The 16,879-nt window shown below is 31.3% G+C and overlaps 1 protein-coding gene across 1 annotated transcript in view; it reads left to right on the forward strand.

Moving 5' to 3' along the window:
* The first annotated feature begins 3,009 nt into the window (after positions 1-3,009).
* LOC140443426 (putative inorganic phosphate cotransporter) overlaps positions 3,010-16,879 on the forward strand; it is an 80,311-nt gene continuing 66,441 nt past the window's right edge. Inside the window, exon 1 of the mRNA XM_072534678.1 lies at positions 3,010-3,181. Coding sequence (XP_072390779.1) covers positions 3,154-3,181 — 28 coding nt within the window. The 5' untranslated portion in view covers positions 3,010-3,153. The remainder of the gene's footprint in view (positions 3,182-16,879) is intronic.

Below are 16,879 nucleotides of genomic sequence, written 5' to 3' on the forward strand. Positions count from 1 at the left end.
GGAGCATATTAACTTGGGAAAGGATCACTACAGGAGCAATGCAACCAATTTGTGGCATTAGAGTTAGAAGACCCTGATGGTTTCCAGGGCAACAACTAACACCAACCACGGAGGAAGCTACAGCTACCTGGGGAAAGGAATGCCAAACGTTGAAACGTTTAAAACAAATGGAAAAGGATAATGCGAGTGAATAATAAAAGTAATAAGTAATGGCATGTCTCGCAAAACAGAAAACCAAAAATGGTATATCGATGGAAGGCAACCGTATATACGTATTTCCGACTATTGGTCGTCTTCAGTACGGTGCAGCCAAGTTAGAAAAGGAGCATATTAACTTAAGAAAGGATCACTACAGGAGCAATGTAACCAATTTGTGGCATTAGAGTTAGAAGACCCTGATGGTTTCCAGGGCAACAAGGTAGCTTCTTTCTAGCATTCCTTTCCCCAGGTAGCTGTAGCTTCCTCCGTGGTTGGTGTTAGTTGTTGCCCTGGAAACCATCAGGGTCTTCTAACTCTAATGCCACAAATTGGTTGCATTACTCCCATATATTTTGTTCAAATTTTTGACATCTTTTTTATCATTTATTGCATTATTATTATTTTTTATTTGTATAGACTCTAGAAGCTCTCTCTTCTTCTTGTTGGGTTCACTTCCCAGGATCTTGGTTTTCTCAAAATCAAATTTATGTTTTTTTTTCGTTTTAATGTTTTGTGAGGGCGGTTGAGTTTTTTTTTTAACTTAATTTAAAAACACATAAAAAGACAATCTCAGAACGCCTATGATGTTAAAATAACTGATTGTTTAAACGATAAACTAACATCAGTAAACAACACATTAGATTTAAAATACATTTTACATGTAGTGACTTAGTGGGTATGTCCTATGTTTTTAATATTATTTTAATTGTGACGTCTACTTGTTAGTACCGAATTTTTACATGCTTGGTAAGTCAAAAGTTTAACTTTTAAACCGTATTATGTCTGTCATAAAATGTTTTTTTAGTCAATATTACTTCTTGAAAAAGACATGGATTTCCTACCGAAACGTCGAAAAAATATATGAAAATGTCTTAGTATCAAATCAAAATTTTTTTATGAACCTAAGCCCAAGAAAATCCACTAAAAAAATATATATTAAGGTTCAAGAACTAAACTCAAACTATATATATGTATATATATATATATATATATATATATATATATATATATATATATATATATATTTTGTACACACAACCAATCTTTATGGAATCACCATGTATTTCGAACCAATATTTATTTATTTTGAAAAACTTGTTATTGTTGCAAAAATAAAGGTTTTTATTGAAAATTAAGGAATCAATATACCAATCAGATAACACAGCTCAGTACGTTATGGATTACTTGCTTTAATTGTACATTAAATGAAAACAAATAAACTTACTTTTGCGTTCAAAACCGAAAATATGCCTTATGTGGGGTTAACGCAGGTGCAAAGGGAAAATATTATTGGTCTTGTGGAACAAGGAATGTCTCAGACGGACATAGCGGCAGAGGTTGGCGTACCACAGGGCGTTGAGTCAAAAACTTATGCTAGGTATCAGGAATTAGTAACGCTTAAGAATAGACTAAGACAAAATTGACAAAAAGTAACAATCGTTTCATTGGCCAAGTAGCTAGAAGAGAGTTTCAGAGTTTCAGTTGAAATGATAAGACAAAGACTTTGTACCCAAGGACTATACAGCAGTAGACAGTTACGCGTTCCTGAGTTATCTAGACAGCTCATAAGGTGTCTTTAACAAAAAAACTGGAACATTAAAAATTGGCAAAATGTGCCATTTTTAGTAAAAACCAGGAAGTATGGAATATCAAATGATCGACGAATTCGTGTACTTAGTAAGCGAGGAAGACAAGCAAAAACGGAAATTACCAGATCAGTTCACAGATATAAAGGAGGAAGTGCCATGTGCTGAGGAGGCATTATGATTACTAAACAAACTTTTTATTTTTCATCCAACCAACTTTAACGGCTCGTAGGTATTTTGATTTAGTTCTAGAACCTGTAGTTAGGCTCTGGAGAGGTGCGATGGGAGAGAATTTAATTTTCATTCATAATAATAGGCCTCCACATACCAACAGAGTGAGTATATACTTCCTTTAAGCAGAAGTATCACTGTTCTAGAGTCACTTGCTTGCTCACCCGACCTTAACCCTATAGAGCAATTGTGGGATATGCTTAAAAGAAGAATAAGAGGTTACCGGGAGAATTTACAAATCACTGCACAGCTAGTACAAGCTGCTCTTGAAGAATGGAACAACCCGATACAACAAAATATTGACAATTTGTTTAGGAACATGCCTACGCAAATTGAAGCTTGCATAAGTGTGAGGGGTGGTTACACTGACTACTAAAAAAAAACACAAATAAATAAAAACAATTTAAACATTAGTCGTTTCGCATTAAAATTTTTTTATGTTATTAACCTTCAAACAAGTGGTTTCAATTTAATATTTCAAGCGTTTACCATTTTTTTTTTAAATTGTTATATATTGGTGATTAAATTGCTTTAAAATACATATTCTTTGACATCGTATGTTGGTTTTTTTAAATTGGTTTGAAATAATAAGAAATACCAGATGATTCCATATAACTTTGGTTGTATGTACATTATATACAGAGGGCCAGATAGAGATTCTGAGAAGCTTTGGCGCTAAATTTATAAATTAATCAAAATAAATCAAAATTAGTACTGTCATTCCAGGATGACCGTCATATGAAAATCATATATGATACTACTAGAAGAAGAATAAAAGCAATATTTTAATGCAGATTATTGCTTTATATCTTGCTGGGATGGAATGGTTATAGATTTCTAATAAGTGCTCTTTATCAGTGGCTTAAGCGGAGTTATTAGATTTCGATCACCTGCATTTTTATTTTAGTCATTTAAAAACCTCATTAGTTAACCGTTTTAATTATTACCTCATATTATCGTTAACCGCTCATTAGTTTGATAAATGTTATTTTCGACATTCAAGTTATAGTACAATGGTATTACTGATGTTTGTTAAGTTAATTAAATATATTAGTTTGTAGTAATATAGAATATACGTCTTGTTCAGTTAATAGTGATATTAGTGCCAGCATTCAACAAAAAAAAAACATACAAAAACATGACCATACGGAGTTCGATAGTTAAAGGTAACTTTATCTTTAGCTACAAGTATATTTTTGTAACGACTTTGTTATTATATTAAATATATTTCCTATTTCGATTAATACTTTAAAATATGAAATTAAAAGTGGATTAGAGTGCATCCATCCACAAAAATAAGAGCTTGCATTAATTTTATGTTTCTCAATATGAATAAACAATTTTTTTTTCTTCATTTTCAAAAACCTTTTGTTTCATTGTGAATTGTATAATTTCTAGGTGAAAAGGTAATATATATAATTGTTTTGACGGATCTTTTCTGGAATCGTTATTTGTTATTATTGATCGTGCGATTTTTTATATGATTTACTATTACATTCTTATTATCTTTCTTAAGAAACTACAACTTGTATCTTATTTTTGTTCTTATAATCTTTTTTAATTTATATTAATATACCTCTTAGATTATCCACTTCATCAAATCTTAATATATTTTAATAGCTTGTTTGATGTATCTTCAAAAACAAATTTACAGTTAAGAGGGTCGTAAAAGATGGTTACAGATTCACAGAAAGCAAATGTAGCTGTCTCTCAAAACCTGCCAGTTTAGGATTTTCTTAATTTTTGTGTTCTTTGCTTGGATAAGTCCATATTGGTAGCGTTCTTGAGTAGTGTTTATAAATTGTATTGTTATATATTGTTTATGAAATATACGTATTTGGGTTACGAAATAAGAATCAGCAGTGATAAGCAAACATGCAAAAGACGAATTGCTTTAGCGTGGGCAGCCTTTGGAAAACTGCCAGACACAGTTAGGGTCAACATACCAATTAGCCTCAAAAGGCGGAAACTATGACTCTAACCATAACCAAGACTACGGCTTCGAAATTGAGAGTGGCACAGAGACGAATGGAACGATCTATGCTGGGAGTGACGGTACGAGACCGAATAAGAAACGAAGATCTGCGAAGAAGGACGAGTATTGCTGATGTTGTGGAACGCCTAGCGGAACTTAAATGGAATGGACCGTGGAAGTGTGACGTCACGGTGGCCATATTGATATCAAAGAATATAGAGTCTATATTCTTTGTTGATATTCTCACTTTCCAAACAAACTTTGAAAAGCAAGGGTTTATCCAATCTTAAGACTTTTTAATTAATATAAACTTAAAATTTTGCTTCCTGTGCTGCTTTTTCTGCCGAAGTATAGTGTTTTTTACGATAATACCATCATAACTCGGTGTTATATCTGTATGAAATATAGTTTTTTAGTGATATTTGCCAAGCAAAGGTTAGGAACTTTTTGAACTATTGTATTTTGTTTAATAAAAATGGTAATGTGCTTTGCCCTGGATTGTAAACACTATAGTGAAAGAGAGATATGTAGAGTCTTTGTGTTTCCAAAGAAACTGGCTGAAAAGAAAAGGTGGATTTCTTTATTAAGGTAAGAAAATATAGCGAAGAAAAAGAACTGAATTTATCGCTTTATTATTGATTCACAGACGGAAAGACAGGAAACCATCTATCTATTCTTTGGTTTGTTCTTGCCACTTTGTGAATTCTGATCGAAAAAATGGCCCAACAATATTCGAGCATAACAAAGCCAAACGGTTCCTTGATGGACAATTAACCCTTACATCTAAACCAAAAAGAGTAAGTAATAAAGTAAGTAGTTTTAGTTGTATTGAGATATCTCTTACAATCTATTGAAATTTTGCAGAAATCAAATTCAAAATATGGAAACTGAAGCGTTAGTCAGTACTTTCCAGGAGCCTTTACCAGGACCTAGTACCTCTCATCCAAATCCACCTACTTCCCCAGTAAGAAGTGAAAAAAGTAAACCTAACACTGCCAATGAAGCTACTCAGTTTCCTTTGGTTGCAACGATGGAAGCGGAAAATTACTTTTTAAAGAAAGAACTTCAGGAAGCCGTAGATAGTGCAAAGAAGTTGTCTTCTTGTTTTTCATTTGCATGTATTGAAAGTAGTGATGAAAAAGTTGCGCTTTATACTGGTTTACCATGCAAAGATGTATTTATGTGTTTATATGAGTTAATGGACTCATATCAATTAAATTATTATAAAGGTTGGACTGTTGTCAACGTATCTAAAATTGATCAGTTATTAATTACATTGATGAAATTAAAATTAAATCTTTTGAATGGAGATTTAGGCATTCGATTTAAAATCTCAAGGAAAACAGTAGCTAATATTTTCTACACCTGGTTATATGCCCTACATGAAATATTATATAAAAATATTATGAAGGAAATTCCTAGCAGGAATAAAAATAAATTATGTATGCCAACATGTTTCAACAATTTTACAAATTGTAGAATAATTTTAGACTGCACAGAAATATATTGTAACCAACCAAAAAATATGGAAAAACAGAGAGCAACATATAGCTCATATAAACATAGAAATACTTTTAAACAGGTTCTAGAGGTTCAGTATCTGACAAGAAAATAGTAAAACATTGTGGTATATTAGAGCAGATGGAACCAGGTGACTTAATAATTGCTGATAAAGGGTTTTTAATTTCCGATTTGCTTCCTCCAGGTGTAAGTTTAAATATACCACCTTTTTTAACAACTACACAATTTACACCACAACAGGTAATTCAAACCAGAACAATTGCTAAAGCAAGAATACATGTAGAACGTGCCATAAGGCGCATTAAATGCTACAAAATTTTAAGTCTTATACCTGCTAGTCTAGTACCACATGCTTCATTTGTATACCAAGTCTGTGCAGCATTAACAAATTTTCAATATCCTCTCATTCAGGAAGTTATAGATTTATACAATAAAGAAAACGAATGATATTTTCTAATAATCAATCCTATGGTGCACACAATCATGGAACACATAGAATCACAAAAATATCCTTTTAAGAGACTCATATAGCCAAAGTAATATATATAAAAAATATGTAAATTATTTTGCTTATTATAATTTAATATCTAAAAATAAGTATGAGACTTAAAAAATATATTCAAATTTAAATGAAAATCCTCAATATTTTACATAAAAATACATTGTTGTAATGCACCTCCCCTGTTTTTGTATTGCTCTAACATATGATTTTGTTCCTTAGTTTAAATAAAATAATTCCCTTCATTTGGAAATTGCATAACTTATTGTCACAAATAACATAGTTGCTTTTGTACTTTGTTATACTTTCTCTGTAGAATTAGCGAAGCTTCTATGGAATTCAAACACATACCAAAGAATATAGACGCTTTATAAGCGTCTATATTCTTTGCACATACATATATTACCAATATATCTAGATGTTTAAATATTTTTTATTATATATTATGTTTTTATAAGACAATATATTAAGGGTATCTTATTTTATTATTATTGAATCAATGAGTGAATGAATTAATTCAATGATCTAGTTAATTAGTTTCAAGTAACATTTTAACATTAAAACTGAAATTAAAAGTCTTTCTATGGATGTAATCTGGTAAATAAAGACAATGTTCTCTTTTTGCTATTTTCAATATGTATAACATTTATATACACAAAATAAACAAAAAAATGTAATTTTAAAGTGTTTTATTTCCACATAAAAATGGTACATACTTATTTAAATAAAAATATTTTAATAATAGTATATTTTTTTTCCAGCCTTCTTTATAATTGACATCATAGATGATTGATTCTGAAGGAGTCCAAATCACTAAGTGGCACACCTTTCTTTTTGTGAAATACAGGTTGCCTTGTATTTGATGGTAATAATTATGTTCTGTGTTTAGTACTACCTCGTTTTTTTTATTTAAATATATGATATAGTTTATATCATTTATATCATTAACCAATGATTTGGACTCCCTCAACTTGTAAGGGCACTTCACCTCAACAATATAATTATCGCCACATAAGCCATCAGGGCTGCCTCCAAGAAATCCACATTTGTCCAGCCATATTCCTGTGGGAACAACTGTAGTTTTTCGATTCTTCTCGAATACAGAGATTCCATTACCCTCATGCTCTTTTTCCCATTTTATAGCCTTTATTCCATCCAAAGTATAGCTTTCTGACAAAATAAAAAGCGATATACTTTTGTTTTATCACTTTATTTTCTAAAAATATAATCTTCACTTAATTATAGTTCAAAATTTTAAATCAATGTAATATAATTAATATATTTAAATATTTTTAATTTATTTATAATATAATTATTTATAAAATATGTTACCTGTCAGTCTTTTAAACAAGGATGCTGAAAATCTATTCCTCTTTATTGCCGATAAAACAATTCCAAAATTGCTGGAAGTTAGCCTATTCTTTCTAGTAATCAGCCATGTTGCATTTGATGACTGCCCCACAGTTTTCCCACATATTTCATCTATTGTTGTTTGAAAAATTTTTAAGTGTTTTAGAAGATATGCCACTTTATCATCTGCATCCAGGTACTGTTGGGAAAATACAACATTCTCTACATCTATTATAACATCTGGGACCATGGGCTCCTTTTGAAGAAGCCATGTACATCCCACAACATTTTCAAATGACCCTAGATTGTCCTTAAGTCTGTCAAATGCATCAATGTTAATAGGTCCACTGATAGGTTGATATGCCTTTCCCCCATATAGCTTATCGATAGTTTATACTTTATCACATATTGGTGGCTTCTTGCTAGTCCAAGAACAAGCCACATCTGTCACAGATACATTGTGATAAGCAAAAATTAGCAATGCTGCCATATGGTGGCACATCAACTGACCTCTTGAGCAAGTGCATGTTACTTCCTCAATATCACGGTCGCTATCAAGTTTTATCTAGAAATAAAATATTTATATATTAAATTATATATTATAATCCATTTAAGATGTATCCAGAATATTATACTACCCACCTCAACCATGTAAATACGATCTCTCATACTGGCATGAACATTTCCACGAATAATAAGCAGTTGCCCATCAAACACCATGTCTTTTACATGGTTTGACTCCACGGCATTTTCCCCACGAGACACAAGTTTTGCATCTTCCTTAAAAAAAATCCATAATTGTGGAAAAACGTACAATGTGTTTTGCTGCCATAATCTGAAAATTAAAGAAGTTCTAACCTTACTTTACTGATACATGTATTTTATTGCTATTTATATTAAACGACATGCTTTATTATTTATACAATGTTGTAAAATTGTTGTAGTAACTATAAGAATACATATTGCAAAAAGCGGAAAGATTCTGTAAAAAAACTGAAAAAATTACGAAAAATACAAATTACCCACACTAAACAAGGTTTGTTTGGAAAGTGAAACTGACAGATGTCAATAAAAATACGTCATCACTTCCACGGTCCATTGGGCAGGCCATCTAGCGAGAATGCATGACTTACGATGGACGAGTAAAATTACACATTGGAGGCCAAGAGCAGACAAATGTAGTAGAGGAAAACCACCTACACGTTGGGCTGACGACATCAGGCGTATCACAAAAAATTGGCAACAAAGAGCACAAAATCGCAAAGAATGGAGAAGTTTAAAGGAGGCCTATGTCCAGCAGTTGACGTGATAAATGAAGGCTGGATGATGATGATAATGATTTGTTACCACTAGATTGTTTCCACTGACAAACTCTTGGGGACGTTCTCCCCTGTTGTTTTATTTTCAGATGTGGTTCTTTTTAAGTTTTTCCCACCTGGAGTTAAAGTCTCTAATAGTATGTACTGGCTCCTTTTGTGGTGTTCTTCAAACTGTTTTTTATCTTATTGTAAATGCCATCAGTCTCTTCATCTCTTGTGGGTATATTTAACTGAATGATATGGAAATCTTCTGGTTTGGCTCCCATTGTTATTTTTATGATTCTATCGTTTTTTTTTCGTATTGCCGGAAGTTCTCGAGTTTGGGAGAGGCCTTTGACAATATGTGTTACTATATTCATTGATTTTTTGCTTAAAAGATTCTGTGTTTTGTTTTCTTTTCTAGTCGTCCACTTACCACGTTTGGCCTGATTGCTCACGCGCTTGAATCAGCACAGCGTCGGTCGCTAACCGGATATGTTACCGGATCTTTACCGTATTTTCATATCATTTATTTATTATTATCTAAAGAATAAATGTATGATCTAGATTTTGTTTTGCTTTATATTATAAATCGTATCTTTTCTTATAACATCTTGCTTTTCTTTATAGAAGAGTATTACCTGTTTTAGTAAACCAGTAGTAGGATTGACGCATTATATTGTCACTGTGTAGTTTAGGATTTTCTTGGCGATCAGAAGTTTTTACTTATTAGTCTAATATTTTATTATGTTTGGTTATTAAATTATTGAATTTTTAAATACTAACTGACCCACAGAACTTTGTATCCTGCCTTAAAATTAAATATTGTATCATAATAAGTTGAATAAGCTTCACTTTTGAGTCTATTAAGTAACAGAAATTTCCGGGTAATGAAATGAATTACAATTACACTTTGATCATGTTGCACAAACACTCGCCTATTATTTGTCAATTGGAGCGTCTTTATATGCAGCCACAAATTGGATGATGTTAGGCATGCGTTTAGTTTGTCCCCAGCAGTTAATTGGGGAATATTTATTAAATAAGGAACAGTCTAAAAATAAAATCATGGCTCCACCAACAATGTTTTTAATTGTCATGAATATCTTTCAAAGGTCTTTCCAGTCTCTGTAATTACCTCTTATGGGCCAATGTATCTACATTCATCCCAAACGATTAATTTGCATACCTGTAAAATCCTCGCCATTGTATTTTTCATTCGCCTACCAATAAAGTTACAGATATTTTAGATGAAGCCAACGCTAGGGCTGCTGCGATCTGATCCTTGCCAATAACAATAAAATTAGTAATGTTTATTCTGTAAATCCCCAGCATCAAGGAAGTAAATCCCACCAAATGCAAAATTTACAGCTTCTATTAAAGTATCGTACGCAATCGTTTGTTGTTGATTAATTTGTAGAACATTGGTATGAACTATTTTGACGAATACTTCAGTGTTGAAATGTTGTTCTCTTTGTAACTGTTATTCCCTTTCATAAAGTCACAAAGTAAATGAATAACATTTATTTACTGTCAAATATTAATGGTGCGTCTTAAATTTTCTTTGAAAAATATATTAAGCTAACTAAAAAACTAAGTCTTGAAAATAAACTAAAATAAAAAAATAAAATAAAAGATAGACCAAATGACAGACCAAACAATTGAATTAACATATTGCGGGTCAGTTAATATTTAAAATTATTAAATTTTATTCTACTGTATTCCATTTTATTTCATTTTATTCTATTTTATTTTATTTTATTCTAGTTTATTCTATTTTGTTTAGTTTCATTTTATTTTAATTTTATTTAATTTTATTTATCACATTAAATATTTTTGTATAGTATAAAAATAACCTATAAATAAATATAAGATCCTATTTGTTACTTATATACCTAATCCTAGATTAAAAATTAAAATAAGATTATTGAAAAGAGTAAAACGTTGAATTTAATTAAATTGTTATTTAGAGAATACTATAATCCATAATACTCATCTTACAATATGGAAGAACCATTAGATATGGCTAGTTTAAATGGCGCAAATGATGAAGAAATAGAGTTGTTATAAATACTTCTAGGTTATACCGAATATTATCGGTATAACGTAAAACAATAATAATGAAGATTTACTAATTAAGAACAATAATGTTGCTAAAAACAATTCATTTAATAAAACAAAAGACAACAAATTTGATCAAATATCCATACAAATATAAGTGAGGTTAGCGGTCTTTTTTCTTTCTACACGTAATTTGACAGGTTACATCAAAATAAGGGATCTTTAAATAAAAGTTCTCTGGTCTGTATTTAATTTAAATGCAAGCGGCGTTTATTTTATTAAGGCACAGTCTGCATAAAGAACGCACGACTGCGACTGCGTATATGTCAAAATAAACGTGCTTTTATTAAAGGATGACATATAATACGTCTTTAATGACTCTCTATTTTACATAGCTTCCTTTGTGAGTCAAAATTGATGCTATCTATTAGTTATATTGCGATTTAAAATAAGAGAAAAACTGTTTCTAAGATCTTTTCGTACAATTTTTTTGAAAACTATCTTTTACACAAACCTTTTCCTGATAATAACACATACAAAAAAAAATAATAATGACCTAATTTGGTGCCGTCGTTCTGAAGTGATGCCAGTACAAACATTTTAGCGATTCATTTTTGTTAATATATATTTTAATTTTTTAAGCCCACTGTCAGAATACAAGACAAAAGGTTGCTAGGAGAAACAACCTTCTTAGTTGTACAATCTCGGAAACTTGTAGGAATCAAATGACGAGCAAACGAAGAGGTTTTGAAGTTAATAGCCGAGGCTTTGTGTTTTACAGCCGGATAATATACCTGTCAAACTACCAAACTAAACATGTAAAATAAATATCAGTTAATGAAATCGACTCCTCTACCCCAACTATACCGGGTACCGCTATCTCTTCACCTGAAGACCATAGATAGGCCTCAATATGTAGAAAAGTTCAGGCAAACTTTCGATGAAAGACACCGATTATACGAGTTCGAGGATCCGCCAGGAACCAACCGGCTTAAATCAAGAAAAAGGTTGATGAGAAATGCTAGTGTTGAACACTCCGAATTGGTCATCACATGGAATGGACCTGGACTATGAAGAGGAAAATGAATAACATTGGCTTGTCAGAAAGTGCGATTTACAAATTTTGTCAAGCTTACATTTTACATTCAAAGGACATACGACTTCTAGAAGTGTGAACAAAGGCTACAATAGACTTGGTTAAAACGGCTGTACTAGAAAGAAAACTTTAACTTAGGAATGAGCCACAATAGACCTCTTAGGTCAAGTGGAAGAGTGGTTAAGCGTCTACTCATATTGAGCCTAACCTAACCTAATATAACTACCTGCTGAGCTATCTGCAGAAAACGTGCTAATAAATATTTTTGTTCAAAATTATCTCAACTACATTTTTTATTTGAAATATTTTTTTTAACAGCATACAGATTTTTGGTAAATCGATTCTTTCCGTCCATCCCCCTACGAGGGGTTTAGGAGAAGCCTTGGGGTAGAAGCAGTAAACTTTTTTGCATCTTTTTGGGGTCCCAGAATTGACATTCTCAGCAAATTTCAGCTAGTTCGTATCATTTTTAGAGGTTAAATCTCTGGCGACTGCAATATTATTAGCAAATTTGTTAATAAATACGTCTTTTTAAACACTGGATAATGACACAGAGATATTCGTTTATGTAATTATGTTTAGTTTTGGAATATATATTTTTTTTGTAGCCGAAGTGTAAATAACTTCAAGAATATTTCTTCTCCAAGTTTTTATGACAAAGATGGCATCTAGGAATTTTAAGATAACTTTTGTTACTGAAGCATGAACAATTCATTTGTAGTCAATATTAGATCTGATAAGTGTTTTATAAAGAATGAAAAATGTCGTGAGGTCAGATCGCTAGACGCGATTTGATGTTTGTTGTTGTCTTTTTTTGCATGTTAGCGTAAAGTGTGATATGTGCTCTTTCCAAGAAAGTTTTTGGTCCAGACGGAGACCGAGGAATTTTACAGATTTTAAAAAAGGAGTTGGTATTGGGAAGATACTGGTGTGAATAGCATTTCAGGTATTTTTTTAACAAACAATTGAAGTATTCCAATTCTGAGTTTGCGGTCCATACATTCAATTACGATAGGGAGCTTTACATTATTCTTCATATCGAGTATTTTTGTGTTTTTTTGATATAAACTATCATAGACGAGCTTTGCGTGGTTTAGCATATTGTTCAATAAAATATACTGGAGACCTGAGGATTTTCCCGTGACATTCGTTGATACAGATTATTAACAACTGCTTTTAAGTTGGTGATAACAATCTATATGAATAAAAATGAATCGTCTAAATGTTTGGAAGGGCACCACTTTAGAACGACTGCACCAAATTAGATAATTCTTTTTTTTTTTTGTGTTTTTTATTATCAGAAGGTTTGTGCAAGAGAAAATTTGCAAAAAAATCTACGAAAAGACATGAAAAAATGTTGTTCTCTCATTTTAAATCGCAATATAACTAATGGATGGCCGTTTTTTTTGTGTTTTTTTTGCTTCTTCTCCTGAATATATTTTTGTAAAAAAATATTTTTAACGTTAAAAGTGACATTTCGATAGAAAATTTAATTTTGAACACTTTTCTATACACGTATATGAAAAAAAAGTGTATAGAATTCACCTAAATACACCCTAGTGCTTAGGGACTAATTCACCGTTTTCTCAAAAACACACCCCTTTCAATGGGAGCACCCTGCGGTTTGTTATATTTGTGGTGAATTAACCATATGAAACATTATATTTTTTTATTGTTGTAGTTCCTTTTAACCCCTTTTTTTTATAATATATAGCCCTTAGTTGGGTTTAAACTTTTTATATTATTAAAATATTGCACCAATTTTCAAATTATCATATTATTATTAAAAGTTAACAAATTTTTAAAAACATTTAAAAATAAGTGAAACTTTATGTGTTCTTAAAACTTTACCAATAATTGATTTAAAACCCGATTTTACCTATAGTCGTTCTCCTTGATCCAAAACCAAACATTTTTTGGTTTTGCTTTTAATGTATTTTTAAATTAATAATAATGATAGCTTGTTATAATCTTAACTTTAGAATAAATTAATTACTATTTTAATGGAGATAAGTTACAATTGAAGCTTAACATAAGTTTTTTTCGGAAATCGTTCCTAAAATACAAACATTAATAAATTTATTAATCTTTGAATTTTGAGAACGTATTTGAGAACAAGTACAAAACATGAAAAGTAATATATATATATATATATATATATATATATATATATATATATATATATATATATATATATATATATATATATATCTAGGACATGCAATTAAAAACGAAAAGGAAAATCAAACCCTAGAAATTAAAAGAAGGACACAATTATCATGGGCTGCTTTTGGGAAGTTGAGCTTCATTTTAAGACAGAAAAATCCCAATACACTTAAAACGAAAAACCTATGACACTTGTATACTACCAGTTGCAACTTATGGATTGGAAACTATGGCAATAACAAGAAAAATGGCAGAACAATTAAGAGTAACTCAACGGGCCATGGAGAGGGCCATGTTAAATATAAGCCTCAGAGACAAAATTCCTAACACCGAAATACGTCGAAGAACTAAAGTAACCGACATCATGGAAAAAATAGCGACATTGAGATGGCAATGGGTAGCACATGTAGCAAGACAAGACACCAACAGATGGTCTCATAAAGTGACATTCTGGAGACCTCGAGAAACAAAAAGAAGCGTGGAAAGACCCAAAAGAGATGGATAGACGATATAACAGCTGTAGCTGGAAAGCAATGGATGAGAATTGCAAAAGATAGGGAAGCGTGGAAACAATTGGAGGAGGCCTATGTCCAACAATGGATGAATGAAGGCTGAAGAAGAAGAGAAGAAGAAATAAAAGGAAGATAATAAAAAAACTGATTTTACAATAGGAAAACAAGAAATAATAAACACAGCATGTTAGAGAATTAACAATACACAACAACAAATAAATTACTCCAAAAAAGTTGTATAGTCTATAAAATAATATTATTTAAATAAAATAATAAGTCACAAAAACATATGTTGATTAAATCTTCCAAATTTAAGCAAACATGAATTTACTGAATATTCAAAATAAGCAATTTACACGTCATTGCAAACATGTATTTTTTAGATCTTCAAACACATTAACCTACGACCATATTGTCGTCAATAATCTCATAAATAAACAGATTACAGCTCATGAAATATAAAAAAGTCATTTAAACATAATTTAATTTAATAATCTCTTAAAATGTCTTAAAAATAAATAAATACATAAATAAGAAAACGTAAAAGCTTTTCGTTTCTACCTCAAATATGATATATAAAAGAATAACGAATAACAGTTTTTTAAATGCAGAAGAAATCATTACTTTTTAATGTATATTAAATAATAAAAAATTGAATGAAATACTTTAATTACTTCACAGACGTAAGATCACAAGACGTAATATATAAATACGTCGGTAATTAAACATACAAAGGAAAACTGGTTTCCAGGTTTATCTATTTTGCTGTTTGTTTTCCTATTTTGCGATACGTGCCATTACATTTTACTTTTATTACCCACTCGCATTAACATTTGCGAAACATGCCTTTGACTCAGTGCCGCATGAATGGCTGCTAGATATATAAAGAATATATAAAGTCAATGATAATATAGTGACCTTCGTAAGACATATAATGACAGATTGGAAGACTAAAATTCACCTAAAAATACCTGGTGAAAGCAAATATTGTAATGAAACGGAAAATATTGTAATTAACCGAGGCCTATTCCAAGGAGACTCGCTAAGTCCATTGTGGTTCTGTCTAGTGATGAACCCACTATCCCAGCCATTGAACTCCACTGACTCAGGTTTTAGCTTAAAAACAACAATACTGTAGTGGCGAAGCTTAATCATCTGTTGTATATGGATGATCGTTGACATCTGTTGTATATAAATACGTCCGTAATTAAACATAAAAAGAAAAACTGGTTTCCAGGTTTATCTATTTTGCTGTTTGTTTTCCTATTTTGCGATACGTGCCATTACATTTTACTTTTATTACCCACTCGCATTAACATTTGCGAAACATGCCTTTGACTCAGTGCCGCATGAATGGCTGCTAGATATATAAAGAATATATAAAGTCAATGATAATATAGTGACCTTCGTAAGACATATAATGACAGATTGGAAGACTAAAATTCACCTAAAAATACCTGGTGAAAGCAAATATTGTAATGAAATGGAAAATATTGTAATTAACCGAGGCCTATTCCAAGGAGACTCGCTGAGTCCATTGTGGTTCTGTCTAGTGATGAAACCACTATCCCAGCCATTGAACTCCACTGACTCAGGTTTTAGCTTAAAAACAACAATACTGTAGTGGCGAAGCTTAATCATCTGTTGTATATGGATGATCGTTGACATCTGTTGTATATAAATACGTCCGTAATTAAACATAAAAAGAAAAACTGGTTTCCAGGTTTATCTATTTTGCTGTTTGTTTTCCTATTTTGCGATACGTGCCATTACATTTTACTTTTATTACCCACTCGCATTAACATTTGCGAAACATGCCTTTGACTCAGTGCCGCATGAATGGCTGCTAGATATATAAAGAATATATAAAGTCAATGATAATATAGTGACCTTCGTAAGACATATAATGACAGATTGGAAGACTAAAATTCACCTAAAAATACCTGGTGAAAGCAAATATTGTAATGAAATGGAAAATATTGTAATTAACCGAGGCCTATTCCAAGGAGACTCGCTGAGTCCATTGTGGTTCTGTCTAGTGATGAAACCACTATCCCAGCCATTGAACTCCACTGACTCAGGTTTTAGCTTAAAAACAACAATACTGTAGTGGCGAAGCTTAATCATCTGTTGTATATGGATGATCGTTGACATCTGTTGTATATAAATACGTCCGTAATTAAACATAAAAAGAAAAACTGGTTTCCAGGTTTATCTATTTTGCTGTTTGTTTTCCTATTTTGCGATACGTGCCATTACATTTTACTTTTATTACCCACTCGCATTAACATTTGCGAAACATGCCTTTGACTCAGTGCCGCATGAATAGCTGCTGGATATATAAAGAATATATAAAGTCAATGATAATATAGTGACCTTCGTAAGA

The sequence above is a fragment of the Diabrotica undecimpunctata genome, chromosome 6 (genome assembly GCF_040954645.1).
Source record: "Diabrotica undecimpunctata isolate CICGRU chromosome 6, icDiaUnde3, whole genome shotgun sequence".
Lineage (NCBI taxonomy): Eukaryota > Metazoa > Arthropoda > Insecta > Coleoptera > Chrysomelidae > Diabrotica > Diabrotica undecimpunctata.